General features: G+C 31.6%; 1 protein-coding gene across 1 annotated transcript in view; it reads right to left on the bottom strand.

Annotated features, from left to right (window-relative positions):
- LOC145293169 (AP-2 complex subunit alpha-2-like) overlaps positions 1 to 16,456 on the bottom strand; it is a 234,228-nt gene that overhangs the window by 5,363 nt on the left and 212,409 nt on the right. The window contains exons 17-22 of the mRNA XM_080139634.1: positions 16,087 to 16,266; positions 15,486 to 15,670; positions 14,061 to 14,232; positions 12,862 to 12,986; positions 11,848 to 11,964; positions 7,388 to 7,457 (exon numbers count right to left, since the gene is read on the bottom strand). Of these exons, the coding sequence (XP_079995760.1) occupies positions 7,388 to 7,457; positions 11,848 to 11,964; positions 12,862 to 12,986; positions 14,061 to 14,232; positions 15,486 to 15,670; positions 16,087 to 16,266 (849 nt within the window). The remainder of the gene's footprint in view (positions 1 to 7,387; positions 7,458 to 11,847; positions 11,965 to 12,861; positions 12,987 to 14,060; positions 14,233 to 15,485; positions 15,671 to 16,086; positions 16,267 to 16,456) is intronic.

Below are 16,456 nucleotides of genomic sequence, written 5' to 3'. Positions count from 1 at the left end.
CTTCACTTTTTAGTAGGTGGGAGTGAGTTATGTATGTGTGTCCTATCCAAATACGTGATAAGACTACTTCTTCTTTACGTGATTTTCTGGTATCTAGAGGGTTCTTTTTAAGTATAGGAGTAATTTGGAAGAGTGTTGTTTTGGCAATTATTCCAATTTCTTGCCATTTCTTTGTGATAAAAATGTTTATTGAATCCGTGTATAGGACCTTTATGTCGTTTATTTGTAGCTTTAAGGAATTTTTGGCCACCATGTCAGCTTTATCATTTCCACGGAAACCGTAGTGACTGAGAATCCAACAAAAGCAGAAAGTTTTGTGTTGCAGGATAGAATGGATCTTTTGTAATAGTTTGATGAGTAGGGGATTGTTTAATTTTTTATTTTTTTATTGCTTCTAATACTGATAATGAGTCTACAAATATTATAAATTTTTTTGAGTTTTGGTTGATGATAATATCTAGAGCCAGGTTTATGGCTGTAATTTCTGCACTATAGATAGAGGAGTTATTTGGTAACGTTTTCTGCTGAATAGTGTTTTCTGAAATAGCGGCACATCCCACTTTGTTTTGATCTTTGGAACCATCAGTGTAAATGTGTGTCCAATTTGGGTAAGTATCCAGAATGTTGCTTAGTTTTTCTCTATAGTCTGCAGGGTGAGTATTGGATTTAGGATATATTGTCAAGTCTAGTATGACTTTAGGTTGATTTAACAGCCAGGGTGGGAGTTCTGGGAGATTTTCCTCATGGATGCTGGTTTGATCTATTGAGTTGTCTGTAAGTGGTTTTATTGTTTCTTCCATGTAGAGACCAAAGGGTTTAATTGCATTTTCTTTTTGTTTGAATAGATGTGTGTAGTTAGGATTGAAAGTGCATTGATAGGCAGAATTTTTGGGGTTTGATTTTAGTTTTAGATAATATTGTAAGCCTAATTTTTCACGTCTCAATTTTAGTGGAGGTTCATAGGCTTCAGCATATGAGCTTTCTGCTGGAGAGGTTTTGAATGCGCCCAGGACAAGTCTTAATCCTGTGTGATGGATAGAATCTAGAGTTTTAAGGTAACTTTTTCTGGTTAAACCATATATGAAGCTTCCATAATCTAGTTTGGTTCTTATCAGAGTTCTATATAATTTTAAGAGTGATGAGCAGTCTGATCCCCACTCAATATTTGCTATAACCCTTAATAGTTGTAGAGTCTTGAAACATTTTTGTTTTAAATATTTTAAGTGAGGGATGAAGGAGAGTTTTTTATCAAAAATAAGTCCCAAAAATTTATGTTGATCAGCTATTTCAATTTTTGATCCTTTTAGATTGAGAACAGGGTCATTGTGCATTTTTCTATGATTACAGAAATGGACACATTTAGTTTTAGTTGTTGAAAATTTAAAGCCATTTTCTGTCGTCCATTGTGTTAGTTTGTTTATGCACATTTGTAGTTGGCGTTCTGAAGTATGAATATTTTTGGATCTATGGCAGATTACAAGGTCATCCACATATAAGGAGCCATTTATCCCATTGTTTAGACAATTTACGATATTATTAATTTTTATATTAAATACTGATAAAATGCATCCTTGTGGGACTCCTTCCTGTATTTTTTGTGTCTGATAGGGTGGGTCCGATTCTTATTTTAAAACTTCTATCAGATAGAAAATCTTTTATCAGTATGGGTAGTCTGCCCTTTAATGCAAGGCTGTAAAGGTCTTTTATTATACCCTGTCGCCATGTTGTATCATATGCCTTTTCTAAATCAAAAAAGACAGCTATTGCATGTTCTTTTTTAATGAATGCTTCTTTGATAAAGGTCTCCAATCAGACTATGTTGTCCATTGTTCCTCTTCTGTTTCTAAAACCACTTTGTAGGTTGGCAATTGAGTCGTTCATTTCCAGATACCAATTCAGTCGTTTATTTATCATTCTTTCAAATGTTTTGCAGAGACAACTTGTCAATGCAATTGGTCTGAAATTTTGTGGATCTGAATTGTCTTTCTCTGGTTTAGGGATGGGGATCACGATAGCATGTTTCCAGCTATTGGGTAGTTTTCCCTTGAACTATATTTTGTTGAGCATGTTTAAAAGAGGAGTTATAGATTTGGAAGGAAGTTGTTTCAGAAACTCATAATGTATCTCATCCGCCCCAGTAGCTGTATTATGTGCTTCGTTTATGGCTTTTAAGAGTTCATTTTTAGTAAAAGGATAGTTTTATTCTTCTTTGTTGTTTGAGTTGAAATTTAATTTATTTATCTTTTTTTCTGTATCTTGTTTTATCTTTTGGAAGGATTGACTGTAATTTTTGCTGGAGGAATTGTTTTATCTTTTGGAAGGATTGACTGTAATTTTTGCTGGAGGAATTGTTTTGAAAGGTTTCAACAAGAAGATTCGCAATATTTTTTGTCTCCGTTATTTTGATGTCGTTTTGTAGGAGATGATTTAAAGGGGAGGGTGAGTTTTTACCCGAAATTTTCCTTACCATGTTCCACACTTGTTTGGGGTTTGTATTCGAGTTTATTTTATTTATATAGTCTTTCCATGATGTTCTTTTTGCTTCTCTAATAACTTTACGAGCCATTGCTCTTTTTTGCTTAAAAAGGTTTAAATTGTACTTTGTTGGCTGGGAGTTGAATTTTCGTAAGGCAGCTTTACGTTGGCGAATTGCTTTTTGGCATTCGTTGTTAAACCAGGGTCTTTGTTGTTTGTTTGTTCTGCTACTTTTAGGTATACATTCATGTGCAATGGCTAGTAAACTTTTAGAGAAGTATTCTATGGATTTATTTGGGTTTTTCTCCTCCGAGAGTTTTTGTTATCATTTTTTTTTATATTCCTCCCAATTTGCTTTTTTTATTTTCCATTGGGAAAGATGGGTTTTTGTTTCTTTTAGATTTGTTAAAATCACTGGAAAATGGTCGCTACCCCATGAATCTTCTAGAACCTTCCAGTTATAGTCCATGAGGATAGTAGGGTCACACAAAGATAAATCTAATGCTGAGTAGGTGCCTGAAGCGGGATGAAGGTATGTGTTGGATTTATTGTTCAATATACACAAGTCATTGTCATTAATAATTTTTTCAAGATTCTTCCCTTTCTTATCTGAGTATGCAAATCCTCATATATCGTTGTGGCTATTGAAATCACCTAACAGTAAGAAGGGTTTGGGTAACTGATTTATTATTTTGTTCAGCTCTGCTTCGTCTATTGGATCTTGGGGTGGGATGTAGATAGTGCAGATATTTATAGTTCTGTGTAGTGTGGCTCCTGCAGCAATGGTTTGAATATTAGGGTTTAGATCTATTTTGCTTTGTGGGATATTATTTCTAATAAGTATAGATACTCCTCCAGAGGCTGTCTGTTGGGTGTTGTGGATGTGGTTGTATTGTTTGTAGTTTTTTATATTTATTTTATCTTCAGCTTTTAAAAAGGTTTCTTGGAGACATATGATGGCTGGTTGATGGTTTGTTATAAGGAGTAATAAGTCATTTATGTTGGGTTTTAGGTCCCTGCAGTTCCATTGGATGATTTTTTGGGTCATGATTAGATTTTATGTATTTGTTTTTGACTTTTGTTAGTCGTTGCTGATCTTCGATCTTCCGTGTCCATTTCCTCAAATCTGTTTTGGATTGAGTCTCTTGGTCTGGAAGATGAACGTGGTCTGTTTATTTTGGTTTTAGCTTCTTTGTTGGTTGGTGATTTGTTTCCTTTTCCTTCATGGACACTTTTTGGTGTCTGTTTTTTTTTCCGGTTAGAGGGGTTGTTTCTGTAGGTTTTGTAGCACTTTGGGGTTTTGTGGGTCTTTTGGGTTGAGTTTTGGTTTGGGAGTTTTGTTCAGTTTTGTAATCTTTATTTTCATTGTTTATTTGTTTTATAGCTTTTTTGAATTCTTCCATTAGTTCCCTTACTTCATTGAGTAATTTAATGATGTCTTCTGGTTTGATGTTTAGTAGGTCTGCTTTTGTTGTTTGGTTATTTGGTCCGGTGGTATGCTGTATGTTTTTTTTTTGTTATTTCTGAGTATTTTATATTTCCGGCTAGGTTACGAGCTTCTTGGAAGATTACATTTTTTGTATATTTTATTTTACTAATTTCTTTTTCTTCCATTTGTCGCATTCTTTTGAATTTGCAATATGACCTTTTTGGCAGTTAATACATTTTGGATCTTTTTGACAATCTGTGTGGGTCTCGTTTTCTCCACACCTCATGCATACTGGAGAGCGTGTGCACCGGTCTCGATGATGTCCGTACCTTTGACAGTTGTAGCATCTGAGAGGATTTGGTATGTACGGTTCTATATTGATTTTTTCATATCCTATTTTGATGTTACTTGGGATTTGATGGGTATTAAAGGTTAGAATATAAGAGTTTGTATCGATGGTTTCACCATATTTTTTAATTTGGATCCTTTTTACATTGGTAGCGTTTTGATTTTTTAGGTTAGTTTTAATTTCTTCCAAGGAGCACAGTGATAGTTCTGAACTCCTGATTACTCCTTTACTAGTATTCAAAGTTTTGTGGGGATAGATTTTTACTTTTTGGTTATTAAAAAGTCTCCATTTAAAGATTTCTGTTATTTGCTTTTGGCTTTCTACTTCCACTAGTAGTGTGCCGTTATTTAGTTTTTTTACCATTTTTGGCTTGATACTCGAGAAAATTTTCTCTATTTTGACGGGGGACACTTTTGTTATCGGTTCTCCTTCGGTTGCTTCAATAATTATGAAAAAAGGTAGATTTTGCACAAGATTTTAGTATTGTGATTCTGTTTCTGAATCTGAACTAGATTTGTCTGAAACTTCACAATGGTTTCTTTTCTGAGGCTTTTTATTTGCCATTTAAATATTTTTAATTTTTCATTTCTCCTGCTCCCCACCCGCCTCAGAGCCCTATTTGGGAAGTGTTGGGGGGGAAACCCATTCGCCCAAACACAACAAGGATACAGGAGAAGTATACTCTTCCTGCTGATGGACTCAAGCACCCATGTTTCCTTTGTCTTTTCTAATGGCCTCATTTCTAGAAAAGATGTTGGTTTTCCAGCCGTGTTTTATCCATTCTTCAACAAGTTGATTGACCCTCCAGCCACCGCTTACTAAATCAGTTTTTGCCTAATATGGGGAGTGTGAGCGTATTTTCTTGTTGTGTTTGTCTGATTTAGTGCTAGTCATGACCAACCGATTGATTGGATCGGGCCTATCCAACCACATGTCTTAACCCAAGTAAGGGGCAAAGTGGTGTGTTGCACCTCATGTCCTAATAGGACCTTGAACATGATCTGCTCAACCACCAGGATCCCGTCCTTAGGCATTACAGGTTGCCACCCACGGTCAACAGGTGGCCCCATTGAGAGACTTTTACTCTCTGCAGGGGGGCAGTCGGTGTATTCAATGCCCCACCGACAGGGCCGGTTGGGAAGTAGGGGAAGAAAAAAAAAGGCGGGGAGGGAAGGGAAAAGGGCTGTTGTTTTTGTTTTGGGTCTTGTAGAACACAATTAAGTTTTACAAAAGAGAATAGAAAAACAAAAAGGAACATCAATGTAGGTGCATTTCATCTCAGGAAGCCAATAGACAACCTGATCTGGTAGCACCAGCAAAGAATGCAGAATCTATCTCTAAAAATAAAGGTACTCATTGCACATGGTATTATTCCCCTGACTGTGCAAACTTTGCTATATGTGTGTGATTAGTTGGGTTTTTAAACATTTTTTTAAATTTATTTTATTAATTTTTTTGGTTCAAGTCTGAAACAAGATTGCCTAAAATAAGAGATGTCTAAATTAAAAAAATACAATAAAATAAGAGATGTCTAAATAAAAAAATACAATAAAATAAGAGATGTCTAAATAAAAAAATACAATAAAATAAGAGATGTCTAAATAAAAAAATACAATAAAATAAGAGATGTCTAAATAAAAAAATACAATAAAATAAGAGATGTCTAAATAAAAAAATACAATAAAATAAGAGATGTCTAAATAAAAAATACAATAAAATAAGAGATGTCTAAATAAAAAAATACAATAAAATAAGAGTTGTCTAAATAAAAAAATACAATGGAATAAGAGATGTCTAAATTAAAAAATACAATGAAATAAGAGATGTCTAAATAAAAAAAATACAATAAAATAAGAGATGTCTAATTAAAAAAATACAATAAAATAAGAGATGTCTAATTAAAAAAATACAATAAAATAAGAGATGTCTAAATAAAAAAAATACAATAAAATAAGAGATGTCTAAATAAAAAAATACAATAAAATAAGAGATGTCTAAATAAAAAAATACAATAAAATAAGAGATGTCTAAATAAAAAATACAATAAAATAAGAGATGTCTAAATAAAAAAATACAATAAAATAAGAGTTGTCTAAATAAAAAAATACAATGAAATAAGAGATGTCTAAATTAAAAAATACAATGAAATAAGAGATGTCTAAATAAAAAAATACAATAAAATAAGAGATGTCTAATTAAAAAAATACAATAAAATAAGAGATGTCTAAATAAAAAAAATACAATAAAATAAGAGATGTCTAAATAAAAAAATACAATAAAATAAGAGATGTCTAAATAAAAAATACAATAAAATAAGAGATGTCTAAATTAAAAAATACAATAAAATAAGAGATGTCTAAATTAAAAAAATACAATAAAATAAGAGATGTCTAAATTAAAAAAATACAATAAAATAAGAGATGTCTAAATAAAAAAATACAATAAAATAAGAGATGTCTAAATAAAAAAAATACAATAAAATAAGAGATGTCTAAATAAAAAAATACAATAAAATAAGAGATGTCTAAATAAAAAAATACAATAAAATAAGAGATGTCTAAATTAAAAAATACAATAAAATAAGAGATGTCTAAATTAAAAAAATACAATAAAATAAGAGATGTCTAAATAAAAAAATACAATAAAATAAGAGATGTCTAAATAAAAAAAATACAATAAAATAAGAGATGTCTAAATTAAAAAAATACAATAAAATAAGAGATGTCTAAATTAAAAAATACAATAAAATAAGAGATGTCTAAATAAAAAAAATACAATAAAATAAGAGATGTCTAAATAAAAAAAATACAATAAAATAAGAGATGTCTAAATTAAAAAAATACAATAAAATAAGAGATGTCTAAATTAAAAAATACAATAAAATAAGAGATGTCTAAATTAAAAAAATACAATAAAATAAGAGATGTCTAAATAAAAAAAATACAATAAAATAAGAGATGTCTAAATTAAAAAATACAATAAAATAAGAGATGTCTAAATTAAAAAAATACAATAAAATAAGAGATGTCTAAATAAAAAAATACAATAAAATAAGAGATGTTTAAATAAAAAAAATACAAAATAAAAGCAAAAAAAAAAAAATGCAGCAAAAGAAAAAGTTGATTTTTGTTTACCTTTGCTTTTGTTTGTTCTGCATCCATTGGGTGTTGTGCTCTGAATATTTTCTGAGACTCTTGTTGGGGACTAGAATAGGACAAATATGAAGTCATTAAGTAAAAAAATCTATTATAATTAGTTTAGTAAGAAAAGAAAAAAACAAAAAAAAAAAACAAACAAAAAAAACATTTTATGACAGATAAATTATTTTTCAGATATGTCCTCACATGAGAATCTTTGACTGTTCCTATTTATTCACCTCCCCGAGAAGGTAGTATTGGACACAAGATCAATTCCTAATGTGGGTGAGGAATCCAGTTCCCCAAAAAGAGGAACTCTGGATTGGGACAAAAATAAAAGTTGTCTTCATTGATTGAGCACAGGAAAGGTGAAATGTATTATCAAAACAGATACTACACTCCGACCTAAAGGTTTTGATTTATCACTCCAAGTTTAGAATATCATGTTTATTGCTAAATGTGCAGGTTGAATGGATGCACCATAAGAATGGCTCCATTTCATTTTTAAATGATCATTTCTTTTTAAATTTTTTCGCATCACATTTATTGATATCAAAATTTCTTTCTCATTCGGCTTCCCATGTTTTAGCACATTTCACACCAGGTGGATTGTGTCATCAAAGGAATGTACTGCAACCTGCGTGTTCACTCAATGCTTTAGATCCACTAAAGCAGTGTGTACAAAGAAAGGGCAACACAAACTCGAGTGATAAGAATTATGAACCTAATGTCTCTGTAATGATGGTATCATTTTCTTATGCCTAACATTCATCTGAAAATATGCTTAATTCTTATAAATAAATGATATAAAAATATGATAAAATTAAAATCACATTTTTTTTTTATAGTTTTAATTTTGTTGCATTTGGACATTTTTGCAAAATTATTTTAATCTATAACTTTAATTTCCTTATTTCTTTCCAACATTTTTTTATATCATTCTTACATTTTGTCGTATTAATTTAGGTTTTGAGTATTAAAATTAGTTTTTCATTTTGTTTGTCTTCTTGTCTGAAGATTCTTTAATTATTCCATTAGTTATCTCTCTTGGTCTATACTTGTGGAAATTGAGTTTTAATTTTACCAATTATTTTAATCAAGTAAATCTACTCCCAGATATAAACATATTAGCTTCCTCTTCCCTAGCTATATGTATTCCTGTTGCAGCATGTCTCGCCCCTCTAACCATCACAAACAGACAAGCAGTTAGTTATTCCTGAGCGTAGAGTGTAACAAATTTTCAATTTACTTATGCATACAACAACAGATAGGCAAGAGAGAACCTGAATGTCTACTATGATCGAGTGTCTAAGGTTCTCTGTGCAGGGGTGTGTCAGGACAACGTGGCATGAGGATACATTCTCATATACACATAAGATACAAATAAACCTGGCTAAATATTAAAAAAATAATATAGTTGAAGTATTGAAATTAATGTTTTAACTTGGCAAATAAAAAAAAATCTGTCGTTTGTACTAACGTGTACAAATATTAAGTCCAATTGTGTAAAGCAATCTTCTCTTGATTTCGTAACGCTTCCTCTTCTCCTTTGTCGCCGTCATCACAAAATCACGATTACATTCCACCCTCTCGCAATAAAAAAGTCCTTATATACAGACTTTTATTTGTGACAGTACCACGATTTTCATATCTTTCTTCCCTTCTCTTTTCCTTGTACTCGACGGATTCAGAGTTCGAATGATGGTTCTTGTGCACATCATTTTGTAACGTCAGTAGAACAGACAGTGTTGTTCAGTTGACTAAATAAAATCTCCTTAGTATAGCTAAGCCACACTGGCTTTTATGAGGAATGATGTCCCTTCTCCAAATGTGTTACATCAAGTAACAGCACATAGCTGGATGATGATATGAATTCTTATGCTTGAATTGAGTAAGACCAAGAGACCACAAGAAAGATCGAGTAAGACCAAGAGACCACAAGAAAGATCGAGTAAGACCAAGAGACCACAAGAAAGATCGAGTAAGACCAAGAGACCACAAGAAAGATCGAGTAAGACCAAGAGACCACAAGAAAGATCGAGTAAGACCAAGAGACCACAAGAAAGATCGAGTAAGACCAAGAGACCACAAGAAAGATCGAGTAAGACCAAGAGACCACAAGAAAGATCGAGTAAGACCAAGAGACCACAAGAAAGATCGAGTAAGACCAAGAGACCACAAGAAAGATCGAGTAAGACCAAGAGACCACAAGAAAGATCGAGTAAGACCAAGAGACCACAAGAAAGATCGAGTAAGACCAAGAGACCACAAGAAAGATCGAGTAAGACCAAGAGACCACAAGAAAGATCGAGTAAGACCAAGAGACCACAAGAAAGATCGAGTAAGACCAAGAGACCACAAGAAAGATCGAGTAAGACCAAGAGACCACAAGAAAGATCGAGTAAGACCAAGAGACCACAAGAAAGATCGAGTAAGACCAAGAGACCACAAGAAAGATCGAGTAAGACCAAGAGACCACAAGAAAGATCGAGTAAGACCAAGAGACCACAAGAAAGATCGAGTAAGACCAAGAGACCACAAGAAAGATCGAGTAAGACCAAGAGACCACAAGAAAGATCGAGTAAGACCAAGAGACCACAAGAAAGATCGAGTAAGACCAAGAGACCACAAGAAAGATCGAGTAAGACCAAGAGACCACAAGAAAGATCGAGTAAGACCAAGAGACCACAAGAAAGATCGAGTAAGACCAAGAGACCACAAGAAAGATCGAGTAAGACCAAGAGACCACAAGAAAGATCGAGTAAGACCAAGAGACCACAAGAAAGATCGAGTAAGACCAAGAGACCACAAGAAAGATCGAGTAAGACCAAGAGACCAAAGATATACTATAACATATTTAAATGGTCAATTGGGGAATGGAAAATTATATTCTCAACTTCTTTACTAACTGTTTGCGAGATAAAGGAGAACTTTAATGGAATATTCAAATATTTATGTATTTCATATAGAGATCAAGTGTTAGTCTGAGGAAGTTGGCTTTTTTTATTTCTGAGAAATTTGAAGTAAAATGAAACAATTATTAAAATAAAGGTGATAGCAATTATGTGCATTAATGGATTCAATGGATTGCAATCGAGTTACTAAAATGTTATTTTGTTATGATCTTACAGTACAGGAATGTGGGTTCTACCTGGCACTCAGTTACCTCATTTTTGGACCCTATCCCCTTCATATATGTTACCTACTTAAATTTTGACTTGCAACTTTGATAAGACTTTAAATAAATGTGTTATCGCCCTTAATAAAAAAAATCAGATGTCGTTGTTACATATAAATATACTCTGTCTTAGCATAAAAGATTGTTATCTTATAAATCACAAAATAGAAATGTTATTCACTTCTAAACTATGTTTGCATAAAATTCCAATTTACTACTTTGTTTTAAGTTGAAGGATATTTTTGGGCAGGACTCTTACACGCTTTCCAAAAAAACAAGTTTTTTCAGGTTTCACTTGTACAATAGTTAGGAGTGTCCATCATCTTGCTTGCTTCTGTAGAAAACAAACCTTATTTCGATGTTTAGCAAATTTGTGTGATTGAAATTTAAAAAAAAAAATTGTAATCAAGACAGATTCTAAGTCTTTGATCGTTAAAGTCTTTCATCATTAAAGTCTACAAATTGGCAATAAAAAAAATCCCATTTGATTGTAAAGTAACACTAAAAATTAAAAATGATAATTTATAAAATGATAATTTATATAAACTTCAAAAAAAAATAAATTGTAAATAATTGTCTTTCTAAAACAAATTTTTTAATGTTATCAAATTTATTAAATTGAAAAGATACTTTTCACCGATGCATGAAAATGCACGTGGTGAAATTTACACAATTGTTTTTGTTTTGCACGTTTGCTTTTACTTAGAAATAATATGAAAAATTTAACAAAAAAAATCAATAAATGATTGTAAACTGACAAATCAAAATTTATTCTCAGTGTAGGAGGAAGATTCAGATTTTATTATAACTGTAGACTATCATCATCATATTCCGTTTATTGTCCGTTTTAAATGTTGGCATGCAATGAATTCCTTTATGAAATTGATTTCCAAACTAATCAATCTCTGACCAAGTCTTTATCCCTCTTTCTCTCAAATCCATTTTCATCATAATTTTTTTATTGAGCTTCCTCTGTAAACTGGACCTGCTATCTTAATTGTTTTACACTTATTAACCCAAGAACTCTCATCCATTCTTTCAACATGGCCATTCCATCCAAATCTCCTGCTCTGAACATCATTCTATAATTTAATCTTTCTTTCAGGTCAACAGATCTAAGCCTGTCTTTAAGATTCACATTTACAAATCAATCGTAAGATTCTTATTCCTTTCCATGTTCTGCATGTCTTCAAGGTTCAACTTCCATACTGTATGCAGAAATACTGATAAACTTCCTTTGGTTGAAACAAAATAAAACAAAAACAAATGTAACACTTACTTGCACAGAGCTTTCCATCGGGCAAAGAAAGTGTTGGAGTCCATTTCTACAGATTCTATAAACTTGTTCACCGTCACAGGAAGCTTCAGACTAATTTTTTGCTGGGCACCACTGTACCTGTTCACAAAAAGAAAACAATTTTTATAAAAAATATAAAATTTCCTTATTTTTTAATTTATTTTTCATCATGTCTCACATTTGAGATTAAATGTTTTGCGAATGACTTTCAACTTTTCCCGTCTGATTCCATTTTCCCTGTGCTGCCCACCAGGATCAGGTCATCATTAATTGATCTCCTTTATATCTTAAGCAGCCTATCACATAGTTTTATGCCATCAATGTAAACTTGGAACATTTCGCATGACTGACGGCAGATGATGTGACCATATCATTATTGCCACATCAACACAAAATACATTTTTTTTTTTTTTTACTGTTTTTTTCACCTCAAACAAGGCACAGTGCCACCAAGTCGTAAGGGGCTACTATTTGGGAACAGATTTACAGGGATGCTATGTAGGGAGTTGGGCTGTTCACATTACACTCAAACTTCTGCATGTCAGTAGAGTCAGAGAAGCAGGGGCCTGGGAGGGAATTGTAAAGTCTAGCAGTTCAAGGGAAAAAGATTTGAGTAGAAGGCTTTACAACATTTACAGTGTACGGGTGGGATTTTGCTCCTTGTTTGGTATGCCAGGAGTATTTATGTTAAGAGGGAACTAGTGCCTTAAGCTTGTCCAAGCACTTATCATTAAAGTACTTGTAAAACAGGCTCAGGGATACCACATTTTGGCGATGAGACAGAGGTTGGAGTTGGCCAACCTTGCAAGACCTATTAGGTTGGTGACTCTTTTGAACTTTATCTAGGAACGAGAAGAGAAACTAATAGCAGATGCACCAGCCCAGATGTGGCAACAATACTCCATGCATGGGTAAATAGTGGCTTTGTAGAGATACAGGATACTCTCATTTATCCAAGTTTAATTTAAGTGTTCACAAAATCAAAAAAAAACTTACATGAATTTTATATGAAGAATAGGTGAATCTGCAAACTCGTTTATCGCTTCAATATTGAAGATCTGTTGTACCTGAGCTCCACCTTCAATCACAGTACCAACTGGTTTCGGCTGAATATTCAACAGTAGCTACCGTTAAGAAAAAACATATTTCACAAAGCGAAAATAAAATGTGTATTCTTACCCGTGTGTTTACTAATGTAAAGTCTATTTCAATCTTCAGTGTTTACTAATGTAAAGTCTATTTCAATCTTCAGTGTTTACTAATGTAAAGTCTATTTCAATCTTCAGTGTTTACTAATGTAAAGTCTATTTCAATCTTCAGTGTTTACTAATGTAAAGTCTATTTCAATCTTCAGTGTTTACTAATGTAAAGTCTATTTCAATCTTCAGTGTTTACTAATGTAAAGTCTATTTCAATCTTCAGTGTTTACTAATGTAAAGTCTATTTCAATCTTCAGTGTTTACTAATGTAAAGTCTATTTCAATCTTCAGTGTTTACTAATGTAAAGTCTATTTCAATCTTCAGTATTTCCTTGGAAAAGTTTTACTGGAACTCATGTTATTTTTTAATTCTTTTTTTTTAAATATTTTTCTAATCCCATTTTCTTCACTTTTAGATCGTTTTATTTACTGTTTTGGGCTCAAATCAAATTATAAAGTTAGATCTATGTCCAAGTAACCTATACCTAAAATTTCAAGTATTTAGACCCAAAATTGATGGAGGAGTTTGGTAGAGTTCTCAAACGTCAAATTGTTGAACTTTGACCCCATAACAGCCAAATTTCTGGCTGAACACCAATTAAAAAGATTTTCCCAAATCTCAATACCCCTTATGTCAAATCTCGAGTCTGTAGACCAAAAATTGACAGAGTTATTTGGTAGGGAAGACAGAGACACAAACTCACAGACATTTTCACTTTTATAGTGATATAGATATTTATGTTTTATATTTTATAGAGGGAATTAGACCTGGAGTCTAAAGAGCAGAGTTAATTTTAATGTAATAAATGTATTAATACTTTTAAAAGAACAGTGCCCATAGTATTGTAGATATATAAGCTCGATAGGTATATGTATATTTATATATATATTTGGACAAAATAAAATATAAGTTACAATGAGTTTGAAGCAAAATAAAATAAAAAATATAATTAAAACAAAAACGATAAAATAAAATGAATTCAAAGAAAGGATATGAGTGTCGAGTGGTGTTGGACATTCTACTTCAACAGAAAACGCTGTGAAATGGAATGATGTTTTGTTGCCATAGAACATTCCTAACCGACACAAGTTTTGTCTGTATTCAGATTTGACACCAATTTGCAAAATGTCATTCTCGAAAAGCACGCCATTGTTTTTGCACACAAACCTAGTGAAAGAAAATACAAAAAAGCTCAAATTTTTAAATATTCAAGATGGAAATTAAGTTATTCATGCAGTTCATTTCATTACCTAAATTCAAGGATATTTGTTTTTTTGTTTGTTTTAAAGAGCACAATAAGCTGAACTTTTGCCTTTAAAATTGAATTCAAACCAAAACTTACAAATTATGAAATTCCATAATTAAACATGTTGTCAACTATTTCTTCAGGTTATAGTAAAAACTGTCTGCTCTTTTTGAATTCTGGTTTCCACTTTGCAAATGAGACGATGGTGACAAACAAGATATGGTCCCTTCTGATTGATGATTATCTTCCTCTCAGATATGCCAAAGTTTTTCCTCTCTTTCTAATGCTAAGAATGGCTTTCTTATATATTTGAGCATGTCTAATTATCCAGTGAAATGGATATCAGAAATCAGATAATCTTAACTAGAACTTTTTTTTTTTTTTTAACCCATTAACAGATTAAAAATAGCTGGCATTTGTTTCAATTATTAGAAAGTTGTTTTTAAGCTTTTCAACTTTATACAAATAATTTCTGGTTTGGAAAATTTTGGGCTTAATTCTGAAAAATCAAAAAAAAAAAAAAAAAAAAAAAAAAATCACTATCTTTGGATGGTAACATACCTTTTTTGCTAATTGTATTAAGTGATCGAAAACAATTTTACATCAAGTAAACAGTAATTAAAACTTATTAAATAATTTTGTTGATTTTTTTTATTTTAGTAACTTTATTCAATGAGGTTAAATATTTATCTAAAAGAATAAAAATTTGGTGCATATTTTAAGTTACTTAGAATTTTCTGTATTTCTGTTTTTTTTTTTTTTTTTTTAAGTGTGATTCTAAATAAGAACCTTTATTTTTTTTTAAATTGTTTATATGTACAAAGAAAATTTTCAAATAAAATATTGAAATTTATTCAAAAGATTATCAGACTCAATCTTAATTACATTAATATATATATATATATATATATATATATATATACACACACACACAACACTATATATTAGCTTGATAAATTAATGTAATGTATAGTGTAATTTGTAATAAAATATAAATGCTCTTACATACATAATTAGGCATTGATCATTTCTCCTCTAACAAGTATATATATATATATATATATATATATATATATATATATATATATAGAGAGAGAGAGAGAGAGAGAGTATGATTAATAGGTCATTTAGAATGAAGGACAGTTTGACCAAGGATGTAAAGAAAGTGACATACTTTTTATAACTTTCATCAGCTCCCATTGTGAGTCCCGAAGACTCTAAACCATTGGAAGAGGCAGGAGGAAAATTATCAGCAAATACGTCAACGAGCAGGCCACTGGCAGTTGTTGGTTTGCTTCCTAAAGTAGTGCCCAGTCCCAAAAGGTCCACAGAGACACCAGTGTTACTTGGAGTAGAATGCTGAAAGTAAGAAATAAAATCAAAACAGAAATAAATATTGTCCCTTTGTAAAATTGCAATCAAAGAGAGCAAAGGAGAAAAATAAAATCAACTATACAGGATGTTTGGAAACTAAATAAATGAGATTAAGTTATGTATAAGAGTGTCTCTGTGTGGAGGTCTGTTTTGTAAGATCACACTGTTACTAGTCTAATTTCCTTCATGATCAATTTCTTCATTTGCATATTTTAACTGCCACAGAGTATTTATCTTTCCCATATTTAGAAATACACACATTATACATGTTGGACACAACAAAATATGGTGATCAGTATTTGTTTCAATGGCTTATAACTGTAAAGGCCATCTTTCTGCACCTCTAGAGAGGATAACAAGAAAAGAAAAATATTTATATTAAGTTTGGAATGTCTTCCTACCTGTGATGATGGAGGTGAACTAGCATGTTCAACACTGTTGCTGATTTGTGCCTGTGGTATGTGCTTGTGTTCTTTTGTCTCAGCCGTCTCAGGTACACTTGAAGGTTTCTTCTTCTTCAACTTAGCCAAAATAGAAGATTCCCGTTCAGGGAAAGGAGGCATTTCCTCCAAAACAGTTGCCTGATAAAAAAGAAAAAAGAAAAAGCAGATAAATAAAAAATAAACCAAGCGAAAGAGAGAAAATACATTTATGAAATTATGCAAAACCCCATATTTGCTGAAGACACATTTTTCAACTTGAAAATGTAACTTTTTATAAATTCTGTACATTGTGAAATTACAGAAATCCTATTTGATTTCCATCAAATTT

This window comes from Euprymna scolopes, chromosome 14, assembly GCF_053919585.1.
Source record: "Euprymna scolopes isolate OS-2025 chromosome 14, ASM5391958v1, whole genome shotgun sequence".
NCBI classification, from domain to species: domain Eukaryota; kingdom Metazoa; phylum Mollusca; class Cephalopoda; order Sepiida; family Sepiolidae; genus Euprymna; species Euprymna scolopes.
The sequence above is the reverse complement of the archived record's forward strand: the minus strand, read 5'-3'. Positions and strand labels throughout refer to the sequence as shown.